Here is a 22,672-nt window from a genome sequence, read left to right as displayed (position 1 = left end):
CAGCTAGTAGCTGTGTTTCCCCATACGGGACCACAAGAAAAACATAGAATTCTCACAATGTGCTTGACATTCGGAATGATTCCCTCAGTGGATGAATGCGCCACATGGGAAACATTCTTCGCTGTGATTTATACTACCACACATAGTACCCCGACACTTGCCAATTTACTGGAAGTTATAAAACAAATTCAGAATGAACACTGGGCTGCTCAAGCCCTAGATTTAGGGGGGAAATTGATGTGTAATTTCGACACAGTCTCCTCAATAATACTTAATAACATTAAAGGGGAAGCGGTAGAGTTGGCTACATGCCGGCCGCTCTGAGGAATTCCATACTTAGAACAGGAGGAACAGCTACAGGAAATAATTTCTGATAACTATACTAGTGAAGGACAGGATAGTTTGGGAGCCAAGCTGAAAAAGCCTGAAATACACGGTACCACCTCTAAGGATGGTACCAAACAAGCACTGGGTGGGGGTTCTAAAAAGCGCTGGGATAAACCTAAGCAAATAAAAGACAGACAAAGTCAGAGAGCAGACTCTCCACACCAAGAGAACTTCGAAAGAAGATACAATCTCAGAATAGAGAAAACATAAAAGCTCCTTACAGATATACTGATTCACGTTCCTTTCAGGATGCACCGGATAGACTTAGAGAGAAGGTGGGCTGTTCAGAGCAACATCCTGACTACGTGAAACAGAAGAAAGACTCACCACGGTCTTCAGACAAAAAAAGAAGACAAGTGCCCACAACAAAAGCCAGTTTAAAAAGAAAAAGATGGCAGCACTGTCAATTAAAAATGCCAGTAAACTTGAGAACATTGCTGAAGAACAAGATGTGGGCAGTGACACTGCTGGACAGCACAACGGAAGTCACAATATGTCGCCCGAGTCTGAAAGATCATCTGGATGCGACAGCAACTAGCGACTTTATTGCAGTCGAGACTGCGGACGGGCGCGTTCTCCCACCCAACAGGGTTTATGATTAAAAAATTCTAATTGAGGGAGACAGAGCGCATCATTAGTGGGATGACCTTAGTTGTGATATCATACTGGCCAAAAGGAACTGGCTACCTGATCACACCCGAAAGCTCCCACATGGGGAAGATGTCATTTTGTCTTCTTTCTCTGATCTTGTTCCAGAAGTGGTAAAGCAAGCCAACGCTGTCAACTGGGCTTTAGCGCAGGCACCTGCGCTATACTGCAACCATGTAGGTTGGGATAAGGATTCTCCTTACCATGTAATACCGGTTAGGTCTACACCTCAGCCTCAGCCACAATATCCTGTCAAATATGAAGCTAAAGCTCAGGTGAGGGAGATTCTCACTCAGCTTGAGTACCAGGGAGTGATTGAACCCTGTGTCTCTGCAATGAATAACCCGATATTTGCCGTTGCAAAACCCGACCATTCATACAGACTAGTTTTAGATTACAGACACTTAAAACAGTCATACACGCACATACGCAATACAAAATTCACACAGCACAGCACTAATTAACAACACAGTGTGTAAGAAATACAAAACAACCTTGGATATCTCCAATGCTTTTTTCTGCCAAAAGCCGGGACCTGAGTGCATTCTCATTTGGCTCATAAAAAACGCTTCTGTCGTTTGCCCGAGGGCTACAAGAACAGTTCTCAGCCCGTGTAACATCCATATTGCATGATATTGAGCCCGAGGTTTTGTCCTATGTGGATGACCTCTATCCCACAGATGAAGACCTCATCTTGCCAGGGTCGATCGGATCATTCTGGGATTCCCAGCTCTTGGTTACAAATTTAATTGTAGGAAAACTAAAATAGCCTTTCTAAGAGGACTGTTCCTGGGATACAAGCTATCAGACGAGGGCAAGAGCCTGGCCTTGCACTTTTTAGAAAAATGTGCTCAACTTCACCCCCCAAATACTATCAAGAAACTAGTCTTTACTAGGTTTCTTCAACTTTGGCAGAGCATACATTCCTGACTATGCACAACGCATCAAGCCACTTTATGATTTAATACGCCCAGATTTTTTCTAGCAAACACTGGAAAGTTGAACAAAAATCATCATTAGAGGACTGCAACAGGACATGCTAGAAGCAAAACACTTACACAGCAGTGACAACAAAACAAATTTAGTCATCAGAATAATTGCTGGTGCCACTGGGTTCACTTATGTCACCTTTAATGAGGACGACACGGTGCCCATAGCATATAAATCACATTTACATTCCAATGCAGAACAACACTTTGCACCCACAGAAAAAATTCTATCTGCAGTACAGATGGCTGTCATTAAGGAGAGGCCACCTGCCCAAGGGAAACTCATTATTTTCGTTACCCCGGTGCCAGCCTTAGAGGCGTCACCAAAACTAGTGTTCCTAACGCTAAAGCATTACAAACATGTTGGTTCCACTGGGCAACCTCCCTGACTGCCACCTATGTTGATTACATCTTTGGTCCAAAACTTCAAACACAAGAAGTTCTCCAATATGGACAGGAGTATCCCGCAATACCATACTGTCATTTACACTGATGGTTCAGCTGTAGGTATTAGACATCAATACTCAGCCGCGTGCGCAGCCGTGAGCGGAGTGCTGAAGGCTGGTACATTCCACCCTCACAATACCTACACGCACCCCCTGGGGACTTCAAAGCTCATCTGGCTGAACTTAAAGCCCTTATCTTAGTGCTGGAACATACGGATCTGTGATAACTCACACTGATTGTTTGTGATTCGTACTACTGTGTCCAGTCTTACAATGATTCTGTTAATCATTGGCGACTGAACAGGTTCAGAGACTCCAAGGGGAACACCATAAAACACAGCCCTCTGTGGGGGAGGGTAGCTGATCCTAAGGATAAGCTTCCTAATGCTCATGTAGTCCATACATTGGACCACCACTGTGTAGGAGAACAGGTTATTGGCAACACTTTGGCTGATAAAGCGGCCAAATCAGTAGTAGCTATGGCTTCGGTTGCTGCAGTGACTCGTTCCCAGACAAGATTGGATGATGAAAATGTGGCTGCCATGAAAGCTTCGGCTGAAGGCAAGCCGCTCCCAAAAGCATACCCCACAAAATATTCATACCACATCAGTGCACAGAAGGTTGCCTATGCAACACTTCCTGGGTTTGGAGATAAAGTGATCCCCAACCAAGATCAGAGATTAGATCTAATCAAAGCAGCGCATGAGGCTGTCGCCTCTGCACATGCTGGTGTTGCGGCCGCAATAGCACTCTTACAGAAATGCTTCTGGTGGCCGGGTCTATACAAACAGACCAAACAATGTGTTTTTTGCTGTGACATTTGCCAGCAGATAAAGGGCTCAAACATCAAATGCCCTCCGCAGAGATCCCTCTTATTGTCCAACAGGCCATTACAATGTGTGTACCTGGACCATGGTGGTCCCCTTCAACCTGATGGTGCATACAAATACATCTTACTCACTGTAGATTCTTGTTCTAGATTCCTGTGGGTATGGCCACAGCGGTTGGCTAACGCTCAAACTGTTATAAAAGACTTGCTGGTCTTTATCGGTACATATGCGGGTTCAGCATTCCATTCAGACCAGGGCCATGCTTTTGTCTCTAAGGCATTCCGGGACACCATGAGGACGACAGGTGTTGAACTCCATTACTCCTCACCCTACCATCCAGAGGGAAATTCAGTTGTGGAGAGGAGGAATCAAAATCAAAAGCAGTCCTTAACAGCTAGAGTATTAGGTTCTGGCCGCAGTTGGCTTCATCACCTACATGGGTCCAGAGAGCACTGAATAATCTGCCAAGACGGTCCTTGGGAGGACACACTCCTTATGAGGTTCTCTTTGGGATACCTATGTATGTCCCAGATATAGATGGCCCTGGTTTGGTGGCAGCAGATACACCTTTTGACATTAATGAACATTTCATTGTCTTACAGGAGCTTCAGCAATGTTGTGATGATAATTCATCTGCCAGCGCTGCCACCTTAGGAATAAAGGATTTGCCAACAACTTCTACTGGTTGGAGTCCTAAAGTCAGGGATCTGGTTTGTGAAAAGATTGCTGTGAAGAAGGAATTTGGCCCATCCTACAGAGCACTGGTCCAAGTCCTGGGAATATAAGGTACCAGAACTGTCATCCTACCACTGCTGCCTGGTTCCAGAGCAAACAGATTTGTCTCCATTCACAACATCAAACGATACCACGTGGCCGATACTGCACAGTAGAACCAGAGGTCGCTTGGGTAGTTCCCGGTCCCCTCTCACTACCCAACAAGACATACCTCTTCAAAGAAAAAATAACACTTCTGACTACACAAGCATGTACAACAATGATACAAATGCCTCCTCGAGCATGGGGAGGGCAGAAAAGAGCTTTTGCTGATTCCTGTTTCCACGTCACCGACAACAAATGTCCAAGATGTGGCTGTCTTTTACTTTAACTTTTACACAAACAGATGGCATCGTCTACTATAAGCCTCTACACAAAGTGGATCCATCTACCAGTAATGTACCAGCTCCTGTGTTTGCAGAGACTGCTTCTGGGTACTTCATCTACCTCGATGACTTTTCTTCGACTTCATTAGCACCTGAACTGAAACAGTTTCTAAGACACGTAAGCTGTACATAGTATTGAAAATACCCATTTAATTTCTCCATGGAATTATGGAATTATCTGTGGATATTTCTGACCTGCTTGCATTTCTATTATAGATTGATTTTGTGACTGTATTCTTTCTCCTTATAAATGGTCATTATCTTCCTGAACGCTCCTCTGTCGAGCCAGTGGATGAAGTCATAACTCCATATCTTTTCTCGCATAAGGTCCAAAGAGACTTGCCACTTGTGAATATTTCAGTTGTACCAATTCCTGATGGGATTGTATGGGACAAAGTTCCATTTGATATATACGGCCTACTGAGGTCATTCAAATTCCATACATTTTCAAAATATCAATGACTGACGTAATTACCCCCTGTGTGTTTCTGATGACTGGCATGTTCAAACATTTGATTCCATGCTTGCTGAACTGAAGGGTTATACTGTATTTGAAAGTGATGATCTGTACACCAACACAAAGAATTATGGGGAAATGTTCTGTTATAATAATTGTGGACATTACTACCTGCACCAGGCAACTAGACACAGATCAGTATTCAATTATACACAGTGGGAACACTGTTAAACTCCACCTGTAGGGAGCCCAAAGCATTTTTCAGATAAATTTGTATATTTTTCTGGGCATGACATTAAGAATGCATAATCATACTATTTCAAGTTACCACCTTCTAAAATTAGGAAGATTTTGCTAACAAACACAAAATTTATTTATTAAGATTCCTTTGTTTCCACACTAGCAGTTGAAGGACACGAATACTGGAAGAGCACTATTGATGTAAAGAGTGTTTGGGGGACCCAAGACTGAAAAATAGGGAACCTTCATTTAGAGCGTGCCTTATTCCTGTTCAAATGATCTTTTTAAATGACACAATTCAACAGACACCCTGTCTATGATTAGCGAAAATAAAATAAATTAATGTGGCAGTATCCCTACACCTGCAAAATTCACCAATTGGCAATCCTTCCTGAACGTCACCGAGGAAGAATTAGATGCAAAGGTTTAGGCTGGTATCTATAATTCTTCATTTTCCAGTCCCAGGAGGTGGTTATTGTGGCCAATACTAGTAACACAAAAGGATGATGGACGGAGTGCTGACAATGCAACACTCACCCCCAGCCACAGATCTGGGTTTAATCCATCGTTCTTTTGCTCACCATGCCACCCCAGTTCGGACCCAGCCATATGCAAATCAGTCTTGACCCTGTTCCTCATGGGAACAGTCCAGCCCGAACTGCCAGGCCAGGTCCTCCCTGGGCCGGAAACAAGCATCCTGGGACCGGTTTCAGGGCATCACCCTTCTTCAGCCAGGCTAGCTTGATTCCAATGGCACAGTGAGCAAGGGACCCACGTCTGGGCATATCCTTCCCACTTAGGGCAACACTAGTAACACAAAAGGATGATGGACGGAGTGTTGACAATGCAAACACTCACCCCCAGTCACAGATCTGGGTTTAATCCATCGTTCTTTTGCTCACCATGCCACCCCAGTTGGGACCCAGCCATATGCAAATCAGTCTTGACCCTGTTCCTCATGGGAACAGTCCAGCCCGAACTGCCAGGCCAGGTCCTCCCTGGACCGGAAACAAGCATCCTGGGACCGGTTTCAGGGTATCACCCTTCTTCAGCCAGGCTAGCTTGATTCCAGTGGCACAGTGAGCAAGGGACCCACGTCTGGTCCATCACTTGTTGTTTTTGCTTTGTCACCCTAAGTGGGAAAGGTATGCCCAGACGTGGGTCCTGTGCTTCCCATGCCACTGGATTCAAGCTAGCCTGTCTGATGAGGGGTGAAACCCCGAAACCAGTCCCAGGATGCTTGTTTCCAGTCTAGGGAAGACCTGGCCTAGCAGTTCGGGCTGGACTGTTCCCATGGGGAACAGGGTCAAAACTGATTTGCATATGGCTGGGTCCAAACTGGAATGGCATGGGCAGCAAAAAAACGATGGATTTAGGCCCAGATCACTGCAGTGGGAGTGAATGTTTGACAATGTTCAGTATTCCGTCCATCACTTGTTGTTTTTGCTATTGTGGCCAATAGACACAAATGGGTGTCAGAAGCCTTTTGTGAATTCCTCAGGGGGTTTCAAGATTAGTTGCCGGACCCTCGCTTTGTCTCGGGTCATCACTCGAGTATAGTTACTACATACAGTGTGGGTAAACTGTGCCAACAACAGTTACAGACTAAAACCTTAGCAGCAGTTAAAGAACATCTTAATACTCTATCTGAAGACATAGACTTACAAGATTTCTTGTTAGGTCCCAGAAAGCCATGCTCTAAAAGGTTCAGCTATGCCATATACAATGAGATTTGGAAGCTTTCTCAAATGGAAGCAGCTGTGCGTTTTAAGCAGATAGATAAGGAACATTTGGAAAAGATTTTAGCTGTTGTGGATAATGGCATGAACACTTGGTCCCTCATTACAAGTTTGGTGGTCTTTGTCAAAGACCGCAGAAGCCGCTGCAGTCAGTAGACTGTCATTTTAGGAGACCTGAAAGGACTCCTGCCCGTTTACGGGTAGAAATTCGACTCCATCGGCCTGGCTGACGGAGTTGAAGAGGCGGTTCCACCACCAGCCTCGCCACGGCAACAAGACACCGCCCGCCGTATTACAATACGCAGTAGAGCGTGGGGGAGTCCTGTCGGCGGTGCAGTGCTGGCGGTGGAAAACGCCAGGACCCATCTCCTCCCGGATGACCACCTCACCGGGAAAGGTAAGGTGATCATCCAAAGGGGGTGATGGGAGGGTGTTGGGTGCCTGTGTGTGGTGTATGTGTGTACGTGTGCCTGAATGAATGTGCGTGTGTGTGTGTGTGTATGTATGTGTGCGTGAAGGCTGTTTGTGTCTGCATGTATGTGGAGGGGAGGAGGGTGTTGTGGTGGAAGTGTGTGTGTTTGTATGCAGAGGGGTAGGGGTATCTGAGTGCCTGTCTGTGCGAATGGGAGTGTCTGAGTGCATGTTTGTGAGCGAGCGACTGGGGGGTGTCGATGCATGCGTGCAGTTAGGGGGGAGGGCCTGCATATATGCGCAGGGGAGGGGTGTGTGCCAGGGTGTGAGTAAGTAGGTGTGTGTATTGGGATGCCTGTGAGTGGGGGTGCATGTGTGCAAGTCTGTGAGTGAGTGGGGGTGTCTGTGTGCAAGTTTGCAGATAAGGGGTGTGTGTGCAAGTGTGCAAATGAGGAGTGGGGAGTGTGTGAATGTATGCGTGCGTGGCGGGGGTCGGGGTGTGATTTATTGTGGAGGGGGTGCATATGTGTGAGTGCGAGTGAGGGTGTGTGTATGTCAGTGTGAGAGCAGGTGGGGTATTTCTATGGATATGTGCGGTTGGGTGGGGGTGTCTGCAAGTCTGTGGACGTGTGGGGGGTGCATGGAGGTGTGTGGACAGGTGGGGGGGGGTGCATGGAGGTGTGGGGGTTATGTGTGCCGGCGACAGGAATGGGGATTCCCGTCGCATTTCCGCCAAGGTTTTTGTGGCGGGGAGGGCCACGAAAATCCTGGTGGTGTGCTGCCTTGTAATGCGGGCTGTGGCCTGAGGCCTGCCGCCAGCCCGGAATAGCTCACTGCCGGCCGCGTCAGTGTGACTGCACCGGCGGGCAAGGCGGCGTTGTGGCAGTTTGGCTTTGGCCAAACCCCACAACTTATGATGCGATAGTCTTTACTGCTGGATCTGCGTCTTTACTGCCGGGTCTCATGACAGCCAGCTTGATGACTTCCAGCCTCATAATGAGGGCCTCTGTCCAACAGGAAATACTCCCTTAATAACATAGGGCCATATGTATGAACACTTTTTCCCATAGACACAGAATGGGTAAAAACCTTTGCTACATCTGGCCCATAGTGTCATCTGCTATAGACATCATTCAGAATGACATGTCCCTTTTACACCATGGACATAGTGAACTGCGTTCTATGATGCTAGTTTGGACACTACAGATTCTGAAAAATAGCCACGCTCCATGGAAATACATTAACAGTAGTGACCAGTTTGCTGCTTTTAAATTATTCGGGGAACACAGACAATGGCTAAAAGGGAAGTGAGTTTCATCATGCTTCATATAGAAAAGTTGCCTTTCACGGTTCTAGAAAGTCCATCGACAGTATGGCTTGTGAATGGCATTATAAATCTGCCCATTTCCACTTTTTTTTTTTTTTAATGCTTGAAACATCTTGCTGTGGGCAGATACGAGTGGCTAGGCAATAGCTATATTAAAGAAGAGTGGGAGTTGCCCTTTGAATATAAATGTCTGAACAGCGAAACAGAGGTCTTTCTCAGTGGAAGCAAATGTGAGACTACTGTTAGTCATTCAATGATTTGCAAACAGGTGCCCCTTCATGGCCTTTGCAATGCGGGGTCGCAAACTTGGCCTGTTTTCTGAAGGGTACTCCCCTCCCTTTGATTCATCCAGCATTTCATATACTTTCGAATGGAAGTTTTATGGTCCTGAACGAACAAAGCTGTTGCAGTATGAGACCAGGAGTTGCCTAGGCAATTTCAGTCTCTAAGACCGTAACTTGCTCCAAACATGTTTATTCCCTCCACACAAGAGATAAGAGTAGCAGAAATGTAGCCTCACATTGATGCTACTAATGTAAATTATGACAAGCTGAGCAGACTAAAGGCTCTACTGTTCCAGGAACAAGTTGCATTGACATCGACTAGAGAGACATATGCTCTCCAGATAGCAAGATCATCAGATGAGATACATTCACTATAAATACCAACTTCCCCAAGCACTTTGGAGAGCTGGTATTCAGAACATTCAATGCTTCAGGCACTACAGGGATTGTGCACTTCTTTAAGGCTGTTGGGTCTGGATTTGTGTCCATCTTCCAGACTGTCTTCAGAGTCATTCCTTCAGCCATCCAGTCACTCTTTTCAAGTGTGTTTGGCAGCTTTCCTGTGACTTTGGCATTGATCAGCGGGATACTGCTGCAGCTGCGGTGGTTGTGCCTTCCCAGCTAAGTGGAGTGATGGAGCTATTACCACCAGCCCAGCTGTGCCGTGATCACACAGCACTGTGCTTTGGTGCGCCGTTGCTGGAAGAATTGGAGCGTGATTGGTCACGGTCATTCGACCAGTCTTATAGTGTGTGCAACCAGTCTTTCATTATACCTGGTGCCTCTTCGAACATCTGCCTTCGGTGTGCCTTGCTGTTCCGCCAGTGCCGCCTGTGGACCAAGAACTGCTGATGTTCCTGATGAGGGTTAATTTACAGTTGTGCTCCATGAGACTTAGACTGATTCACGAGGCCAAGTACGAGCCGCCCTTTGTGGACTATCTGGCTCCTTTATGCACTTTGGATGGTGCTGCCCTCACGGGTGATCCTGCACCTGAGGTTGCTGCGCACTACTGCTCCTTGGATCCGTCTGCCAAACCGGTCATCGGTATAACATCTGACGATGTGGTTTTCTTTCTGGATGCCCATCCTTACGATGGCTTTGAGGACATTCTTCAAGATCATGACTACTGTGAATTAAATTTGATCATTGGCTTATTCTAAAGTTTCAAAGTTTCCCAACATTGCCTTTAGCTTTTGCCTGCTGTGCTCGTCGTGGTCGACATTTTTTCTCTTCCTATGTTTTAGCTATTTTAAACAGGTTTTTAATGAAATGTTAGTTATATTTTAATATGTTTTTAGCTTGTTTTAGTCCAGAACATTTTAGCTTGGGTTCATTCACCTTCACTGGCGTCATCATTATGGTATCATACTTGTTCCGGCAATGGGGAGGATTTAGTGGATCCTATTCAGTTTTAATGGGAATAAGGAGTATGGCTTAGCCTTCTGGCTTGCAGGCCTGTGCCCCAGTCACCTAATGACTTTTAATCTACTTAGCCTGCTCTGTTTTAGCAGATTTAAGTATTTCTTTCAAGATGGCTGCTATATTTATAGTTAGCAAGATGTTTTAATCTGACGTTACCAATGGCACTCTGTGAAGGCGTCACTATCAGCGTCAAAGATAAGTGAGATACATAGATATTCACATCATGCACTTTCCCACTTACGTGTGACAGTAACATAATGTACTCTTTCAGGAAATTGTTTATATAATTGCCTCCCCAAGCATGCCTTCTTATCTATTGTTTGGGAACATACCTGCATCAGGAGTTCTTCAAGAAACACATCTCATGCAGACTGGGTTATCATAGGAATTCCTACCAGTGAAATTAAATCTATCTATGCTACAGGTCGCCTTGATGCAGACCCAACCTGAATGTACCCACAGAGTCTGATCTAGAGACCTCAGTCCAAGGTAACAAGGGTTTGGGGGCTTTTCTCATGGACACGGTACTGGCAGATTAGGATTATCACACCTAGCTCTCTTTAGGTTAGAGATTAGGTTCATCATGCTGGGGTATTAGGGCCTTTTTAACATCTCATGTTATTGCAAGATGGTGGGGGTCTTTTTCTTAACGACTCTCGTTTTTACAATTCTGCTTCTTGCATTGCTCATTCCTATCCTAATAATTGCATCCCATGCATTTTACAGTAGATTGCAGTCTTGTTAATAAAACCTATTGAAAACTTTATTGCATCTCCTTCATTGCCTGTGTGATTGAGACGTGTTGCTCATGTGAGAAAAGGGTAATCTCCGTTTAACCACGTTGAGTCCAAGTGTAAAGGCTGCCACAAATCACCTATAACTTTTGGCTTTCTGGTGAGATACTGCTTGTGAGCCTGGAGAGTTGGGCCGACAGTTGCAACTTGTTGTAGGATTGGCCTAGTCTCCTACAAACAAAAGTGCTGTCATCCCTAAACTAGCAGTTTTGCCTAGTCCAACTATGACACTGTATTGATTACATTACGCAACTATGTAGAACCACTTGTGGCAGGCAAGGGCATATTTTACCAGTAGCAACACTTGTGCTAAGACCAATTATAAATGGAGGGTGCAATAGTTCTTATTTTTGGTCCTCTTGTTCGTGCTATAGGCTGCCCATGATGATTGGTTGTGGTTACTGCTTTTAGGGCTTGTATGTAGCTTGTACCTGCTCAGGACATCCAGTGTATGGTACTGCTTCCCGATCCATGCAGAAAGTGTTAGTGTTTCTATCTATCTAATTTCAAGGCATCTTAGGCCCATCTTTCCAACATTCAACACTTATCACCTAAAATTCTGCAACATTTGTAGGTATTGATGGGTGTTCAATATTGTTTTCCAAATATCGATTCAGCAGCCTCCCTACATGGTATTGCCAGCGGTACCCACAGCCAGTGCTTACCGTCCTGCAGCAGCCTTTTACCCATTTGGAGAATGGACACGACTCGACTCTGCTCTCTAGAACCGAGGGAGACAAGAGGTCTTAGATCAGTGACAGTCAGCAACAGCACCTTCCATTACCATATCAGGGACCTGAGTATGGTGACAGGCCAGTTGTGGTGAGCAGCAGAGGCATTACCTTTCCAGCCTACCAGCCCTATCCCCCTCCAATGCCACAGGGCAATGTGCCAACTCCTAACTGCACTGGACTGTGTAGCGGAGTAGGGAATGGTGTCCCCATCAGTGCTGTCTGCCTGGCTACTGCAGGCTGGCCTGTTGATGCTTGCCTTTCGTAACCTCCTCAACCCCACAGGGCCTCTCTGCACACTGCAGCAAGGAAGTGCCTTTCACTCTACGATACTGAGTGGACTCTACTCTTAGCTTGGGTGAGATGGTAAGAAGTCCTTGTGAATGGATGAAGTCTAGCATAAACAGCCCCCTTCCCCCTGCAGTGCTGTAGGAGCCAGAGGTAGAACGTTCCTGCACTGTCCACAACTGGGCTCTCCCGTTGATTTGGTCACCATCAGTGAGGGTTGGCAGGTTACTGCAGACTGTTTCTTCCTCTCCTGGCCTTTTTAACTTCCCACCCTGCACCACCCACCCATGATTCCCCTACACACTGTACCAGGAAAGGGCCTTTCCTCTAGGACCCCGACGGGATTGGCTGCTTCCCTGCCTACGAGTACTGCTACAGCCTGATCTGTACCTGTGTGCATGCATGAAGAACAATTTTGTCTGTGTGAGTCCATGGTGAGTGATGTATTTGCAAGTGCAGGATGAGTGATGTTCCTGTGTGAATGAAGTGGGCATGTTTGAGTGCAAGGTCAGTGTTGTTTCTGAGTGAGCAGTATGTGTTTGTGAGTGCAGGTAGAGCAGTGTTGCTATGTGGGAGCAGGATTAGTGGTGTCTGTGTGAGTGATTTGCCTTTGTAAGTGCAAGGTGAGTTGTGTGCCTGTGTGAGTGCAGGGTGGGTTTTGTGTGTGTGCGAGTACAAGGTAAGCTGTGTGAGTGCAGGGAGAGCAGTGTTGCTGTAGGAGAGCAGGGTGAGCTGTGTGCCTGAGCGAAGGCAGAGAGAGCTGTGTGTGTCTGAATGCAAGGTGAGTCTTGGGTCACTGTGTGCAGCATGGTAAGTGCAGGAGGGTAGCATTTGCACCCTTTTTCCCGAAACCTTTTAATATGTTTTTTTCTAAATGTATTTGGTAAAATACACAATTTGCACCCAGACGAGAGAACTCCCCTTGCACCTCCTCTTTCAACTCAGGCCTGCTCAATGTACTGGCTAGTGCATTACATTCAGTTCGGACTTTTTTGCCCCACTACTTTTAAAATCCACCAGCAGCCACTGGGTGAGGCATCTATAAGGCAGTCACGGAAGGTGAAAGGGAGGCATGTTTGTCTTGATGAGGTGTATAGGTGCTGGAATGGAAGGTGAATAATATGGCAGTCTATGCAAAACTTTGATTTAACCGCATTACAACTCCCAAGGACTCTGTGTGTAACAAAGGTGTCAAGGAAGTCTATGGGCGCGTGGATGGACAACATGTTGAATAAGGTTTTGTTTAGTAGGGATGCAAAGGCTTCTCTGCTTGCATTACCTGCTGTTCTCGATTTGGATAGTTTTCCAAGCTGGCTTTGTAGAAAGGCCATTTGTCATAGGTGTAATCGTAAACCCACTCACAAAAGTGATTGCCAATATCAAATCCCCTAGAGACAAAAAAATACACAAGGTTCAGTAAACAAACAGTCTCAGCATGTGACCCACCTAAAAATCAGATCCACCTATAAACAAACACTGCAAGTAGCTTCACCCCTCATGAAACTGTTTTCACCATGAGTTATTGTGAAACACTAACCAACATCAAATCCCAAGGTGTGGCCAGATTTCATTATGGTGTGTCTCACAATTAGAAACCAACTAATACCCAGGCAATAGTGTTCTAAGCCAATGTTTCATCTGAAGCCTTAAACTGGACAGAATGCAGTTTTCTCTATGATCACACAACTCATATCGGTATCAATAAAACTTACTAAGATAACATTCAAAGTTTAAAATGTCCTAGACCACCTGGGTCTCTATAAACACAGCAAGTAAGCTCACATAGGTCACCCACTCTCAAAATAACTTACTAAGCCAGCTTGTTTGCATAGCTGGCATCAGGTGCCTCTTTCCAATAGTTTCAAATAACATGATTACTGCAAAAGGGGCATCGGTGAGGGGGAGGGCAGTGGGGTTGGGTGGCTGAAGAGGGCACAATGGACTTATATCACCCCTTTTTCTGCATACCATTTTAAGAGCATGCTCAGCCACAACTAGCTTATATTACGTTTATTACCTTTAATGTTCAATAGAACACATTTTATGCATAAAGCAACACGTTTAGAATGGTACTGTGAACCCACAATTACACACCTGTAGTTGTAGCTGCTATATTCAAAGTCTATCAGCATCAGCTTGTCTCTGGAACTTGGGTTCCGATTTGACAAAAGGAGAATGTTACCTGAAAAATTAGTGTAGGGAAAGGGAATAAGGAAAGCAAAAGGAAAAGTCTGATAATTAAGAAAAGTTGACCACCACAGATTTCATATTCGAAACATAGGAACCCTGCGAGTAAAGGACCCACTACCATCCATCAACAGACTTTAGAAATCAGTATTTGAGCACTGTAAGGAGCCAAATAAACTCATACACATTCTAACAACCTACATACAGGCTTAGCATCTGCCACAGAGCTTAAAGTTACCAGGCATGTTTTTCAAACTTACAGATGTGAATGAAAGCATCCCACTACACATTTACTTCATTAGCTGGACAAATAACAGTGAAACACTGCTCCTACCTTCCTGCACATCATTGTGACAGAAGACTACAGGCGAGTGTGTTGACTCCAGTAGATGCCTATGAGGAAGAAAAAGATATTGCAATATAGAACACAGAGGTGCAAAGACATGCAGAGCCCTCGTGAAGGACACGTTTATGAGCATTACTTTACCAAGTCCGCACATCCCACTCTTTATACAAGTTAGCTAGAATGTAAACTGCAAGAGTGTTTTCATCAGCAATAGTGAAGAAAGAACCCTCAATTTTCCCACAATGTGGAGCACAAAGGCAACTGTTCGGTGACCATGCTGAAGACAATACATTGCACACACAACATAGTACAATTCTGCATTCCAGTGTCTAGTGAATCCTTACAATGCCAAGTACGGTTAATCAGTTCACATTTGAATAAAGAATACACTCCTGGTCCAAGGGTTTTGAGCATCAATTCGGGTGGACACCAGGAAGGTACAACACTGACATTGTTAGCCATGGAAGAAACGAGATCTCAATGCATCATTAACATCAGCAGAAGAAGACAAAGCCACATCAATCCAAACCAATCCTGCTGACAGAAAAATCTCACCTTGGATAGTAACTACACACTGCTTCTACAGACAAACACACAAGCACACAGTCTCACCTGAGGCTTTTCATCTCCAGTTCCAAGTTTAATGCTTTTAGTTTACTGAATTTCTGGATGTGGGATTCTCGAGTGAAGGCAAGATCTGAGATTTGTTTCATGTATCTGCAGCCAGAGGAAAAGGGTACAGCGTTACAGGCTAAACTATCACCTTGGTGCTATACTAGTCGTTCAATTATTCATAAAGTACCATCAAAGCCACTTCCCACAGAGGGACAAAATTCACACTCCCTCTGTAATTCACTATTTACCAATCCGCGTACACCTGTAGCTCTAACAGGCCTCAAAATGGTGTCTACTCTGCCAAAGTATTCTAATTCCTAGAAGGATGACATACCGGTTCATTGTCTCAAATAGCCACTTAGGTTCTTTATTGAAGGGCATCACCATGCGATGGAAATTGGACATCTTCTCTGCTATTTCAGCAGAAATATCGGGCTCCCGGAGTTCGGCAGTCTCAAGCCGGCGGCTCTAAAATCAAGCAAAACAGAATCAGAGAATGACGAGCTGAGTCGGATCCAGAAGGATAACAGCAGAGCATATGAGCGCTCCGATGGAGACAGCGAGGAGTAGCAGAAGGGAGCAACATCTATATGCAACAAAGTACCTGCCACTAGTGATCTGTGATGGAAGTAAGATACTAGAGGAAGTCAAAGAACCCTGGCATTCTTTACTGGTGATCACTTTGAAGGATACGATCTAGTCACAGGACTGTAGAGACATAACTGTAGGCATTTCTCATTATTGATATCATGCTTCCAGCTAAACTTAGACCTATTGATACTTCACATATATTTTGATTAACCCGTGTTTGATAAATTACATTCATGCGTGTGTTTAAGGAGTGCAGTACTGTCTCTTATCAATTATCAATTTATGACTGACTTTCATTTGCAGTTTTGTTTCACCCCCCCTTCGTAAATATATACGTTCCTTGTAGCCACCCCTCATCTTGCTCTGAATTCTGGTTCCAAATGAACTCACCGGGATGTACTGCTCCAATCGGCCCTGCGGAAACACGCCATAGAGTTGAGGCCCCAGGGTACGTTCTGCTAGGATGGCAAACATTACACTTTCCAAAACCAGCGAGTCTACGCCCTGTAACAAGAGGAAAAGGAACTGCTCAATTACAATAGACATACAGGCGAGGGAAGCAATGATTAATAGGTACCAAATGACACACCAAGAAAAACTAGAAAGAACCATATCAAAACACCATCTACATTTTACACAAACTTTAAAAAAGAACAATGAACACTTACACCCTGTAAACTAAGTCTGATAGAAAAATAGAGAGCTATAAGATAAAAATAACGAATATTAATGCAACACATTTGGGAACACCCTAAGCCTTCCTCAGCTGATCCAATCCTGCTGAATTATTATAACGTGAGTCATCCATGGCGAGAGGCCCAAATCATTAGTGCAATTTCATTTTATTTTTTACACCAATTGCTCTGGTCTGGTAACACAAGGGGGGGTGTTATAAGGATATGTTTGCTTATTTTAAAGTAGAATTAAAAGGGTAGAGGTCTATGCCTTAGGTTAGCAGGCGGTAATCAAAAGACACTCCTCGACCGGCTAAATAAATCAAGCTCCTCAGATGTGCCTAAAGCTAAGCTTATTTGTAAAATACTACATAAGGACGGGCTACACAAAGGAATCCCAGAAACAGATGATAAACTTCAAATTAGTGTATGTGAGTGTGTGTGTGGGGAGAAGGGTTTGAATATCATCCCGAGTAATCACAAAGACAGCGGCCCATCTAACCCCGAATAGGCATGAATCAATGATGCTATGAATTAGCCTGCCGGGAGGCAGATAACGGCGCTGGGGCGACGGAGAGCGACAAAGACTTGACTGGTGCTGCAGCCAACGACAGGCCTGCCTGCGGCCCGAGAAGATGTACGTACAAGCAGCGGCAGGATCGGTGATCTCTTTTCCCACTGACAGAGCAGCTCGTTGAGCCCCGGTGTCCCCCCACGACCGGGGCAGCGGAGACAAGGAACGGAGACAAGCTTGCAGCAGGGATAAGGTTAGACCCGCGCCTCAGCCTGCTCCCACTAACACTCCAAGAGGAAGCCATGGGGAAATTTAGAGCTAAACTGTAAAGTGCACAGATGTAGTCGCCTGAAACTACACCATCCAAGCAGGGGAGACAGGGGACCCTGAAAGCATGGTGCCGCCATTTCAGGTCCAGTTCCACAGTATTCTAGCCTTTGCTGACACAAAAATTGCACTCCAACAGGACATTGGTGAGGTCTCAGTGGGACTGGGCCTGTGAATACCACAAACTTGCGGGCAAACTGAAGGACGTGGAAGCTGGGCTTGAGGAAATACGCCTGGTGCAGCAGGAGCTGACATGACAAGTGGGGGCACTGTTGGACAGGGTTCTAATACTGGAGCAGGGGCCAAAGATGCAGAGGGCTGAAATCGATCGATCAATCAGTCATTTGTAGAGCAGGTCACTGTCACCCCTGGGGGTATCTGAGTGCTGGGGTGCAATGTCTCTGTTGTAGAGCTAGGTTTTGAGTCTCTTTCTGAAGTCTGCCAATGAGGGTGCAGTTCAGAGGGGGATGGGTAGGTAGTTCAAGGCCCTGGCGGCGATGTAGGATAAAGAGCAGCTGCCACTGCAGTTGCGTTGGACTCTGGGTGTTTGCGCGAGGGCCAGAGAGGAAATTCACAGGTGTCTGGTGTGTTGGTGGAAGTGTAGATGGTGGTTGATCGTGCAGGGTTTTGTAGGGGTGCGTGAGGACCATGAAATTATATCTCTTCAGGACAGGGAGCCAGTGGAGGTTTCTGAGGTGGAGCTGATGTGGTTGCGCCTGGGAAGGTCCAAGATGAGCCTAGTGGCACAGTTCTGTATTGTCTGGAGTCTCTTCATGAGCTGGGAGGACATGCCGGTGTAGAGAGCATTGCCGTAGTCGATGCAGCTGCTGATGAGGGCCTGGGTGACTATTTGCCTGTTGTTGGCTAGAATGCATTTGAAGATTCTGCAGAGCGTGTGGAGAGTGTGGAAGCAGGAGGAGGCAACTCCATCGCAGATGGTGTGGTCAGATATTCACCACTATCTACTCTGCCAATAAGAGGGGAGTGCTGATCTAGATTAGAGCCGGGACGCCGTTTGAAATTTTATAATCCCTAGTGGATGTGGAGGGACAATATGTAATGATACTGGGATGGAGCAGGATAGCGGACGAGGAGGTAATGCTGTGGAAGATGTATGTGCCCAATCACGACCAATTTGCTTTCTTCAGATGTTGTCGGCCCCACTGGGCCAGCTAGTGGTAGGTGATTTATTAATGGGTGGAGATTTTAACTGTGTTACTGAAGTGCACCTGGACCGTTCTACACCCCCACTACCTGGGACACTAGCCTATAGGGTAACAATATGTTTTGGGTATTCGATGCAACAATGGGGACTGATAGAGGTCTAACGCACACAACATGGAACAGAGTGAGATTACTCCTACTCACACCTGTACTCCCTCCATAAAAGGCTGGACAGATTCCTAAGCTCCACTAGACTGTCTCAGTATGCCACTTTCACAGAATATTTGGGTCGCACTCTATCCAATCACAGGCCCCTGCTTTTGAGGCTACGACTGATGGATGACAGGTCGGTGATTCCAACATGGTGCCTCCAACAGGCAGCACTGGAAGAGCCCCGCTACAGAGAAACACTAAACATGGCCATAACTGAATACTTTAATTGCAACCAAGGTACAGCATCCTCTACTCCAATAAAGTAGGAAGCCTTTAAGGTAGTGGTCAGAGGTCACTGTATGGGGCAAACTGTGGGTTGGCAGTAGCGAACTGAAGACAGAACTACGCACTCGAGATGCCACACTGCATTCCAGTGACAACTCCCTGGGGCGAGACCCGCCACTCCTACTCGATACAAAAGAACGATACAATATCATCCTAGAAATGTTAAGATGTCACAACTACAAAACAGACATAACAAAAGCTCACGATACTGAAAGCAATTAGGAAGGCTGCTAGCATGGCTCTTTCGCCCTGTGGTGAGGGGTGTCCCGATTACACGTCTAACATTGTCTACAGGGTCCAACATTTATTCCCCAAGACACATAAATGATGAGTTCTGAAATTATTATGAAACCTTATTTGGCAGCCCTGAGGACCTCCCTGATACTGCGCAGGAAGAGTTTTTGGATGGATTCTCTTTGCCAATGCTTTCACCGGAGGCAAAGGAGAGTGTGGTTGGGGGATGGTGGGGGGGGAGGGGACCAGTATCAGCCCAAGAGATGAGACAATTCATTAAAGCCATGGCCACGGGTAAGACCTCTGGCCCAGACATTCTCCTAGCAGAGTTCTATGGGACATACCTGGGTCTGCTGACCCCAAAGTTGGAGGCACTCTACGTAAAGTCCCTGAAAGCAGGCTGTCTGCTTGATACAACACACAGTGCAATGGTTATTCCTCTTCCCAAGACTATGACCCCTGGCCCGCCAATCACAGTGTACCACCCGCTGTCTATGTTCAATGCAGACTTCAAGATTCTGAACAAAGTCCTGGCAACTAGGCTACTCCCTCATTTGCTAACTTTGGTGCACAGGTGCCAGAATGGCTTCATTCCCTCCTGCAGTACTTCTCTCAACTTCAGGACACTACCATATCCTGTAACACCCAGAGGTCTAACGATTGCCTGACGCAATGCTCATGTCAGTAGACCTTGAAAAGACTTTTGACTCAATACGATGGGACTTCCTAATGAAGGTCAGGCGTGGAATGGGGGACAGATGGATTAATGGGTCACTTTACTTTACACACGACCAACTGCACGTGTTAAGACAAGTAATACCACCTTTACTGCTTATGAGGTCTCCAGAGGCACTCAACAGGACTGCCCGCTATCGCCCCTTTTGTTTGCTCTAGCCACAAAACCCCTGGCTGAATTATTCTGAAGGGAGGGGAGCAGCAGTGGCATGCAGATTGAGGGCCACTAGATATCCCCACAGGACTCACTTGGTCACCAGAGGCCTTTAACTATCTGGATATCCAGGTGCTCCACCAACTAGAGGACCTACATGAGGGTAACGTGGGTAGAGCACCATGCTCCCTTCGACCCAGTATTACCTTTTGGAGTTTGCTGCGGCTGTCACTCATTGCTCAACAGTCCATCTCTAAAATGGTGATGCTCCCATGACTGCTACACTTCTTTAAGAACTTCCCAGTCAAGATCCCAGTGATGTGGTTCTGGAAACTAGATGCCCTTCTCCGTGAGGTGGTATGTGTAAGAAAATGCCTCCTTGGCATGGTTACCCCCTGACGTTTTGCCTTTGCTGATGCTAAGTTATGATTTGAAAGTGTGCTGGTACCCTGCTAACCAGGCCCCAGCACCAGTGATCTTTCCCTAAACTGTACCTTTGTCTTCACAATTGGCACAACCCCGGCACCCAGGTAAGTCCCTTGTAACTGGTACCTCTGGTACCAAGGGCCCTGATGCCAGGGAAGGTTTCTAAGGGCTGCAGCATGTCTTATGCAACCCTAGGGACCCCTCACTCAGCACATGCACACTGCCTCCCAGCTTGTGTGTGCTTGTGGGGAGAACATGACAAAGTCGACATGGCACTCCCCACAGAGTGCCATGCCAACCTCACACTGCCTGTGGCATAGGTAAGTCACCCTTCTAGCAGGCCTTACAGCCCTAAGGCAGGGTGCACTATACCACAGGCGAGGGCATATGTGCATGAACACTTTGCCCCTACAGTGTCTAAGCAAAACAAAAATACATTGTAAGTGCAGGGCAGCCATAAGAGTATATGGTCTGGGAGTTTGTCAAACATGAACTCCATAGTACCATAATGGCTACACTGAAAACTGGAAAGTTTGGTATCAAACTTCTCCGCACAATAAATGCACACTGATGCCAGTGTGCAATTTATTGTAAAAATACACCCAGGGGGCATCTTGGTGATGCCCCCTGAAAACATACCCGACTTTCAGTGTAGGCTGACCAGTTCCTGCCAGCCTGCCACACACCAGACATGTTGCTGGCCACATGGGGAGAGTGCCTTTGTCACTCTGTGGCCAGGAACAAAGCCTGTACTGGGTGGAAGTGCTTCTCACCTCCAACTGCAGGAACTGTAACACCTGGCGGAGAGCCTCAAAGGCTCACCCTTTTTGTTACAGCGCCCCAGGGCATACCAGCTAGTGGAGATGCCCGCCCCTCCGGACACTGTCCCCACTTTTGGCTGCAAGGCTGGAGGAGATAATGAGAAAAACAAGGAGGAGTCACCCACCAGTCAGGACAGCCCCTAAGGTGTCCTGAGCTGAGGTGACCCCTGCCTTGAGAAATCCTCCATCTTGAGTTTGGAGAATTCCCCCAATAGGATTAGGGATGTGCCCCCTCCCCACAGGGAGGAGGCACAAAGAGGGTGTAGCCACCCTCAAGGACAGTAGCCATTGGCTACTGCCCTCCCAGACCTAAACACACCCCTAAATTCTATATTTAGTGGCACCCCAGAACCTAGAAAACTACATTCCTGCAACCTTAACAAGAAGAAGGACTTCTGACCTGAAGCCCTGCAGTGAAGACGGAGACGACAACTGCTTTGGCCCTAGCCCTACCAGCCTGTCTCCCAACTTCAAACAAAACTGCAACAGCGACGCATCCTACAGGGACCAGCAACCCCTGAAGCCTTAGATGACTGCCCTGCACCCAAGGACGAAGAAACTCCTGTGAACAGCGGCCCTGTTCAAAAACCTGCAACCTGCTTGCAACAAAGAAACAACTTTAAAGACTTCGCGTTTCTCGCCGGAAGCGTGAGAGACTTTCCACTCTGCACCCAACGCCCCTGGCTCGACCTGCAGAAAACCAACACTTCAGGGGGGACTCCCCGGCGACTGCGAGCCCGTGAATAACCAGAGACGACCCCCCCTGAAGCCCCCAGAGCAACGCCTGCAGAGAGAATCCAGATGCTCCCCCTGACCACGACTGCCTGTAACAAGGAACCCGACACCTGGAACCAACACTGCACCCGCAGCCCCCAGGACCTGAAGGAACCGAACTCCAGTGCAGGAGCAACCCCCAGGCGACCCTCTGCCTAGCCCAGGTGGTGGCTGCCCCAAGGAGCCTCCCCTGTGCCTGCCTGCCTGCATCATTGAAGTGACCCCCGGGTCCCTCCATTACTTCCTATCTAAAACCCGACGCCTGTTTGCACACTGCACCCGGCCGCCCCTATGCCGCTGAGGGTGTACTTTCTGTGCCTTCTTGTCCCCCCCCCCCGGTGCCCTACAAAACCCCCCTGGTCTGCCCCCCGAGGACGCAGGTACTTACCTGCTGGCAGACTGGAACCGGGGCACCCCTGTTTTCCATTGAAGCCTATGTGTTTTGACCTCTGCACC

At 46.7% G+C, this 22,672-nt stretch overlaps 1 protein-coding gene across 3 annotated transcripts in view; it reads right to left on the bottom strand.

Annotated features, from left to right (window-relative positions):
- Nucleotides 1–22,672, bottom strand: part of CHKB (choline kinase beta) — a 120,110-nt gene that overhangs the window by 59,376 nt on the left and 38,062 nt on the right. For all 3 annotated transcript variants that reach the window (XR_011202353.1, XR_011202352.1, XM_069229476.1), the window contains exons 3-8: nt 16,286–16,399; nt 15,639–15,772; nt 15,302–15,406; nt 14,678–14,736; nt 14,251–14,338; nt 13,436–13,544 (exon numbers count right to left, since the gene is read on the bottom strand). Coding sequence is in view for 1 of the 3 variants with exons in the window: in XM_069229476.1 (XP_069085577.1) it covers nt 13,436–13,544; nt 14,251–14,338; nt 14,678–14,736; nt 15,302–15,406; nt 15,639–15,772; nt 16,286–16,399 (609 nt within the window). In the remaining 2 variants the exon portion in view is untranslated. The remainder of the gene's footprint in view (nt 1–13,435; nt 13,545–14,250; nt 14,339–14,677; nt 14,737–15,301; nt 15,407–15,638; nt 15,773–16,285; nt 16,400–22,672) is intronic.

This window comes from Pleurodeles waltl, chromosome 4_1 (genome assembly GCF_031143425.1).
Source record: "Pleurodeles waltl isolate 20211129_DDA chromosome 4_1, aPleWal1.hap1.20221129, whole genome shotgun sequence".
Classification (NCBI taxonomy): Eukaryota; Metazoa; Chordata; class Amphibia; order Caudata; family Salamandridae; genus Pleurodeles; species Pleurodeles waltl.
Note: the sequence above shows the minus strand (reverse complement) of the source record. Positions and strands in the feature narration are given on the sequence as shown.